The 8,351-nt window shown below is 32.6% G+C and overlaps 1 protein-coding gene across 1 annotated transcript; it reads right to left on the bottom strand.

Moving 5' to 3' along the window:
* Positions 1 to 892: 892 nt before the first annotated feature.
* Positions 893 to 1,213, bottom strand: LOC137714229 (monothiol glutaredoxin-S6-like). The gene has a single exon (XM_068453491.1). The coding sequence runs from the start codon at positions 1,211 to 1,213 to the stop codon at positions 893 to 895; it is 321 nt and encodes a 106-aa protein (XP_068309592.1).
* Positions 1,214 to 8,351: the final 7,138 nt, after the last annotated feature.

Here is an 8,351-nt window from a genome sequence, read left to right as displayed (position 1 = left end):
ACAATATGTTGTTGTGCACTCATTCGACCATTCCATCAAATCCTTCTCAAGCTCTTCTAAATAATGAGATTGTCATAATTATAGGGGCATTTCAAATAAATACGAAATACACATGACATACAGTTTAACTTTCTCCAATGATAATACGTGAGTGACAATGTTTATAATACTGCCACAATAACATCTTCATTGTATAAAACCCTTCTATTATAGCTAATATACAAATTTTATCACATGGTACATGCAAGTAGGTTAAAATCTTCAGAGCTCAACAGAATCTAATTTCTCAAACGTACCAGCAAGTTGGACCATATAACTCTCTCACTGCCATTATTTATCACGTTATTATATGTGCAGTTTTGTCTTGAGACCAAAGGGCCGGTGGCTCACTGGTAAAGGAAACGTAAGAAGAGTTGTAATCCAAATCATCAATTAACAAGTGTACCCAGATTTTCCCCTTAATTAGCTAGATTTATATTTGATAAGAAGGTTTCAGTACGTAATCTATAGTTCAGAAAACAAAATCCAAGGGCCTCTTAATTAATGTATCCTTCTCGAACTTAATTAAGGTTGAGATAAAAAGTGGGTGGGTTGCTTGTAATGTTGTAAGTGGTTTGCTCTGGTAGATAGGGAGTTATTCTTCAACCCAATGCATTCTGTATCAAATACAATACATAAGTAATCTCCAACAAAAATGAAAATTAGGGAAAGAAAGAGCTAGAAGTATATGCAATTACAGTATTCATAAACGTCGTGACAGAAGTTCTCAATTTGGTACTCATATACCTAGATCAAAGTACAAAAAGATCGAAGCGGCCCCTTCGTAGGGCCGGTGGTTTAGAATTTAGGGTTCAGTACGTATCTGAATACTAAATCTACACACACACACACACTACTTTTCGTTCCAAATCCAAATAGCTTTGGCTCTCATGAGGAGAGGGACAAGCTTATTCTGTACATGGAGACCCATGACTGTATTATTACCGCCGACGAACTGCTGCCCTATGAACACAGCAGGTACACTTGGCCGACAACCGAGCTGCAGCAGTGCTCTTTCGATCTGCTGCCCGTTCGGCATTTGATCCAGCTCGTAAATTGTAGGGTTTGCTCCAAAACCACGTAGGAATGACTTCGTAGAGTGACTCATGCAACAAGAACTCTTGCTGAAGATCACCAATGGCTTCTCATCCACCAATCTCGCTACTGTGTCCATTGCTAGATATTAATTGCTTAGTGTATGTGTTAAAATTGTAGAAATTTTTTGTTGATGAGTAACTTGAGGTGCATTATAGGTCTATTTATACTGGTTACTTATTCAATGTGCATGGTAGGATTTGCAATATTTTAGTTTGATCCACAGAATAAAAGCTTAAAGTTAGCAAGGGATGGTAGGATAAATTGATATTGTAATCTGATTCCCAAATTACCCTTATGCATGCATGGTCAGTTACTTGACGGTAACCCTAGCTAGGATCACTGGTTCTGTGTAGGACATGATTGACCAATGGGAGCGTGAATTCCAGGTCGAAAAAAAATTAAGGGACACTATGTATGCTTTATAACGAAGTTGAGTTACTCTTTATGTTGTTGATTAATTTTATTGCATAACCCCAACTGCTTTTATTTGGCATGCTTACATATATGAATGATATTGGTATATATCTGTTCATGCATGTGCCAGACTAGCATTCTGGATAAGGACGTTGAGGCGAAACTTGTAATTTCAAATTTTAGTATACATATGTGTTCTTGTATGTATCGCGATATGAAGGATATGGAACAAACAAGTGGCATAACATATATATTGCATGAAAATTGTGGCAGCGTTAAATTTCTGAGTTACCCTTATCATACAAGAAAACAATATATATAGACATGAATTATCATCTTTTGCATGTACTTATTACTAAATTAATAATAAAGGATCTTTTGATATAGACGCCTCAATTTTGAATTTTTTAGATCAAACATTTATGTCTTTTAGTGATTTGATTAAACTTTTTTTTGTCATAATTTTGGTGCTATATGCACAATGTATTGTAACAAATTTGCTATAATATAGCCTTTTGATTACACTCTCCTTTGTTAGAGATAATTGTCAAAAAAAAAAAAAAAGGTTAAATTCAAAATTATTTTCACAATAATGCTACAATTTAGCAATAATTATCTACGATTTAAGATATTTTCTTTCCAAAATAGTTTAAAATATTTTTAAATCCCCCAAAATCAAACGTAAGTTTTTCTTTTAGTACGTCAAGAGAAAATAGGATTGTGAATAGTATAAACGTACCAATACACAATGTGTACAAAATAAAACGTACCAAAATAAAAATAATGTACCAATATTAACAATATGTATCAAATCAAACGTAACAAAATTGCAAATAAACGTACCAATTAATGATTTTGTAAGTTCAAACGTACCCACAGATAATATATACGTAATGTATTGTATCTAATAATAATTCGTCAACAACTATACTTAAAAAAAGAGCAAAAAAAAAATTGAAAAAAATTACAAGGAGCTTTTATATTGATTACCAACTATTTGAAAAAGAAAAAAGCCATTTGGAAAAAGAAATAATATTAAATGTTTGCATAAAAAAAATGTGATCAAAAAAACATATTTGGAAGAAGAGAAAATATAGTTTAATTAATAATAGCTCCACTAAGTAAGTTAAAATGCATCAATCAGATAAAATGATAAATTCAAAAATTATTTTAATTTTAAAAAATAGAGGTGACTATTGGTCAAAGTACTTTAATCAAATTTTAAAAAGGCACACATGTTTAATCTAAATGATACAGAAAAACTCTAGGGGATTCTAATTTTCCCTAATAATTAAGTGAGCAGATTTGACAATCCGCTCTATCTTTTGCACTCAAATTTAAATCTCTGTATAATTTTAATGAATTTAGTGTAAATATTCACGTATCAACAATTAATAATTAAGTGAATGAAAATCATAAGATTAGGGTATTTTGGTATTTATCCGTTATTGCCTATAGCTGATCTTATTCGGAAGAATCTAGGTAAGTGGAGAAATAAGTTGGGTTTATCTAATGAGTAGGATAACAAGATTCGCGTCCCATTCAACTGATGAAGAGAACCGAAAAGCTTGTACATAAAGTCAATAGAAGGAAAATTTTGGATATATGAGATTTTGATTAAAGATGATCAACTAGCAGGGTTGGATCTGAGATTTTAGAAATCCTGTGCGAAACATAAATTGAAACTTCAGAATTATCTCGCTTGAAAGTACCAAAAGAAGTAATTCGTCATAAATAAATGTGAAAAAAAAAAAATATATATATATATATATATATATATATATATATATATATATATAAAATTCACTCAAAATCGATCGTGAAAAGTAGGATTATCACTTGCTGTGACACCACCCGCACTCCCTCAGAACCAGCCCTGTCAACTCGTTAGTTAGTCTGCCCCATGGGGCCTTCGCAGCATGAAAATATAAGGAAGAAAGGAAGAGAAAGAAGAATTAATTGCAAACCAATAAATAAATCTTATTTCATTTCATATCCAACTTGCTAGCCTATCAAAGATTTAAATGGTTTATTTCTTTTGGAAATTGGCTGAATAATGAAAATACAAATTTTAATTGCTATTTTTTTTTTTTTTTTTTTTTTTGAGATTTTGTTAGTATGTTATTAATATTTAATCAATAATGTCATTAAGTTGTTGTTATTTGATTTTATCAATTTAACAATTAAAATTTTTAAAATCCTTATTTCTGTCAATTTCTTTTACTCTTTACAACAAAAACATGTATTTAATAGAATTCAAGTTTGTCAAATCCATGTATTTGAGATTTTTTTTCTCCCTTACCTACCTTAAAGCTGACTTAGATGCTCATGTTGGATCCAATGCAGAAGAACTTGGTATGGATTTTGATCTCGATCAGGTCAATTGTGCAACATTCGCTTAATCAACTCACAGTAGTTCTATTGATGTCAGTGTTGGACCGAGAACGACTGCTGAACCAAGTTAATCGCCAAAATCTACCCCTCCAAATGGAATATTGGTAGGAATGCTCGTTCAAATGGAATCTCATGCCGATTATGTAAATGTGATTTCAATCTCCTTGGGACCGTTTGATTAGCACGCATGAGTTTCCAAATGAGATTGCTTTCTCAAAAGCTCTCTCACTATATGTGGATTATTTTTGCAAGTAGTTGCACCGATTTGGTACGGTTGACAAAACCCTAAAAAGGATTTGGTGTATATTCCCCACATCACGAAAATGATCTCAGCTCATACTGTCATCAAATGTGGAAATGTAAGTGGGCAGACAATATTCTTTAGCCCTTGGTTAAGTCATGATATAAACATAGATATTTCGAGTTTTTATACAATAAAAGGAGTGAATGCATTGCATGGGGATGTCTATAATTTAACAAGAGTAATGCTAGGCAAATTAATTTTTTAGACCAAAATTGCAAACTATATAACGTATTACCAATATGAAATAAATACATTAATCAACTTAAGTAATAATTCAATCGTTAATAACCATGTCCTAAAATTTATAAAATTTAATTTAAAAAGTTAATCTTCCCATTACTCATTTAATAAATGCGGGCGCCGGTGGTATAGCATCCCCGAAGGATTAAAGAAATATTAAAGAGTGCTACTTGTTTACAGTAGTATTCTGCCTTTGCAAATTGTAACTCGATCTACTTTCTTTAAAGAGGATATTTACTAATCCAAAAAGGAATGATCTTTCCATATAAGGCTTCTCGCATCAAGGTTTGGACTTTTAAGGAGTTTTTTTTTTTTTTTTTTCTTTCTCTTTTTGGAGGGGGGTGTTGGGGGTAGTGGTGTTGGGGTGTTTTAACTTTGCATATACTATATCTAGATAGGGAGATAATTTCTTTGACATTATTTTTCTCGTTCTGCACATTTTTATTCATTTATGTCTATTAAATTTTTTATTTATTTAAAGGTTAGAAATAAAGAAAACATGCATGGAAGGGAAAATAATGTGTGAAAATTATTTCCTAAGAAATATTGTGTGTTTTCTTCTTTCCCTATTAGCTTATAATAGGAGGAAGGAGATTTTGAGCTTGATGTGGCTGTACTTGCAAGCAAATTTATTGGTATAAAGAAACAAATGTTGGAATTGCTTCTTAAGAGATAAAAGGGTTTTATGACGAAAGATTACACTTCCAACTACTTTGGACAAAAAAACTTAAAAACATAAATGGATCGTAGAATTGCTTTCTGGAGAAGCACTTGCTATGTGTTCATTCAAGATGCACTTTCAAGAGCTTTCTAGAAAGCACTTAGATTTTTTAATGAAGAGTTCTACATACAGTAGGTTATTACTTAATAGAGGTGTACTTAAAAAATTTACTTCTTAACTTAGTTATACTTAATGAAAGTTCTATGAATACAAAGTGCTACATTTATAGCAGAGCATTTTAATTTTCAAGAGGTAACAATAGGACAAAAGAAACACCTAGTCTCAAATAGCAAGTGCATGTATATAGTGGCTTGGAAGATAGGTAAATGAGTCACGTTAAAGGTCTTTGTTGACAATTCATTTTGATTCCTTTATGAGTGGTTTTAGGAGATTAGGGTCCCCCCTTATATTCTCCCTCCATTTGCGAAGATCGGTTGTCGACGTCTCTGTAGGGATATCCAGATCGTAAGACATTACTACCTTCGCGTTACTGGAGTATAGTTTCGTCATTTCCAGAGAGTGGGCGAACAACCACCCTTTCCCCTTTGCACAATATTCGTGATGTAGCTCCCAAATCAAAGTGTGAATGTAGAATAGGGATGGGTAAAGGTAATGGCGGGTGGGTAACCGTGGTTATTTACCCATAACCGTTTATGTTCATACCTGCACAACTGTTTACTCGTTGGGTAATTACATAAACGGTTATATTCATACCCATATTTGTTTATAAACGGTTAACCATACACATAACCGTGTATCCATTTAACCATAACTGTTTTCCCATTTAACCATAACCATTTACCAGTTTTTTAACCCGTTTATCCTTTTTTAGCCATGTACCCCTTTTTCACATGTCTACATGTTTTTTTTTGTTTTTAACAACTTGAAAATTACAACAGAAAATTTTGTCATAATTTTCGTTTTCTGACAATTAAATACCGTTATAGGTACATTTTAGCATGCATTTCCCTATTTTAATCATTTAAGTCCTCATACAATTCCAATAATTGAAATAATAGTTTACGAACAATATTTTTTTTACTACACCCAAGCAAGTCTTTAATTATAATCCATACGACTACAAAGTAAAGCTTCTAAAAATAAAAAGTCGTCATTATCTTGAATACTAGATGATTCCAAGCTCCAAAATATTCCAAAACTAAACACTTTCAAACACTAATGTTTTAGCACGTTCAATCACAAAGTCTCATCGAATCGTTGTCACCAAAAGAGGCCTACAAAAGAAACGTATAAATTGAATTAGTATCCCATTTAGGAACACCGACACCAATTAGCATGAATCCAATAGAGGTAAGTGGTCGCAGAAGATTTACATTGTACACTTAGTTATCGAAAAAAATAAAAAATAAAAAAAAATAAAAAAAAAAAGGCAAACAAAAGTGACCCTTAGTCCTTCTCCTCTCTAATATATATATCTTAGCACCTGCAAAGGGAAGGTCTTGATCGTCAACGTCGCATCGCAGTGGTACACAATATCTTTCTTGATCGGCAACGTTGCATCGCAATGGTACGCAATATCTTCTATTTTCTTTCTAAGATCTTAGCACCTACAAAGGAAAGGTCTTGATGATTGTCAATGTCGCATCGTAATGGTACACAATATCTTCTATTTTCTTTCCGAGTGTACAATATATATATTAAATGGGTAAATAGATACCCGTCATAACCACGGATAATACCCATAACCGATGGATACTCGTCATAACCGTGGGTAATACCCATAACCGCCCATTTAAATTTCACGGATAAACGGTTATACCCATAACCGTTTGTTCGTCTAAACGGTTACCCATAACCGTAACCGTGAACTTTAAATGAACGGGTAACCACGATTATCCAAACCCATGGATATTTTGCTCATCCCATTATAGAAACACCTAGTCTCAAATAGCAAGTGCATGTATATAGTGGCTTGGAAGATAGGTAAAGGAGTCATGTTAAAGGTCTTTGTTGACAATTAATTTTGATTTATTACTAACGTGGAGGCAAGTTTATTAAAACGAGACCTAAATAATAACGTTAATTTTTTTTTTTAAGGAAAATTGTAATTTTATTAAAATGTAGAGTTTATTTCTATTTACGATTGGCTCAAGCTTACATGAAGGCTATTTCTACATAATAGAGGTAAGTGGTCGCAGAATCCAATAGACTTGACACTTTAGGAAGGCTATTTCTATATAATGAAGGCTATTTCTATATAATAGAGGTAAACTTGACACTTTAGGAACACCGACACCAATTAGCATGAATCCAATAGAGGTAAGTGGTCGCAGAAGATTTACATTGTACACTCAATTATCAGAAAAGAAAAAAAAAGAAAAAAAAAAAAGGGGCAAACAAAAGCGGTCCTTAGTCCTTCTCCTCTCTAATATATATATCTTAGCACCTGCGAAGGGAAGGTCTTGATCGTCAACGTCGCATCGCAATGGTGCACAATATCTTCTATTTTCTTCCTGAGATCTTAGCACCTACAAAGGAAAGGTCCTGATGATTGTCAATGTCGCATCACAATGGTACACAATATCTTCTATTTTCTTTCCGAGTGTACAATATATATATATATATATATATATATATATATATATATATATATATATATTAAATGGGTAAATAGATACCCGTTATAACCACGGATAATACTCATAACCGATGGATACTTGTTATAACCTTGGGTAATACCCATAACCACCCATTTAAATTTCACGGATAAACGGTTACACCCATAACCGTTTGTTCGTCTAAACAGTTACCTATAACCATAATCATGAACTTTAAATAGACGGGTAACCACGGTTACTCAAACCCATGAGTATTTTGCCCATCCCATTGTAGAAACACCTAGTCTCAAATAGCAAGTGCATGTATATGGTGGCTTGGAAGATACGCAAATGAGTCATGTTAAAGGTCTTTGTTGACAATTAATTTTGATTTATTACTAACGTGGAGGCAAGTTTATTAAATCGAGACCTAAATAATAACGTTATTTTTTTTATTTTTTTTTAAGGAAAATTGTAACTTTATTAAAATGTGGAGTTTATTTCAATGTACGAGAGTTTATTTCTATTTACGATTGGCTCAAGCTTACATGAAGGCTATTTCTATGTAGAGTATCACTAGAGA

Source organism: Pyrus communis, chromosome 14 (assembly GCF_963583255.1).
Source record: "Pyrus communis chromosome 14, drPyrComm1.1, whole genome shotgun sequence".
Taxonomy (NCBI): Eukaryota; Viridiplantae; Streptophyta; class Magnoliopsida; order Rosales; family Rosaceae; genus Pyrus; species Pyrus communis.
This window is presented reverse-complemented; position numbering and strand designations above follow the sequence as displayed.

Bases quoted from the DNA above. Each gene is read 5' to 3' on its own strand.
- LOC137714229 (XM_068453491.1), bottom strand. From the start codon at position 1,213: ATGGACACAGTAGCGAGATTGGTGGATGAGAAGCCATTGGTGATCTTC.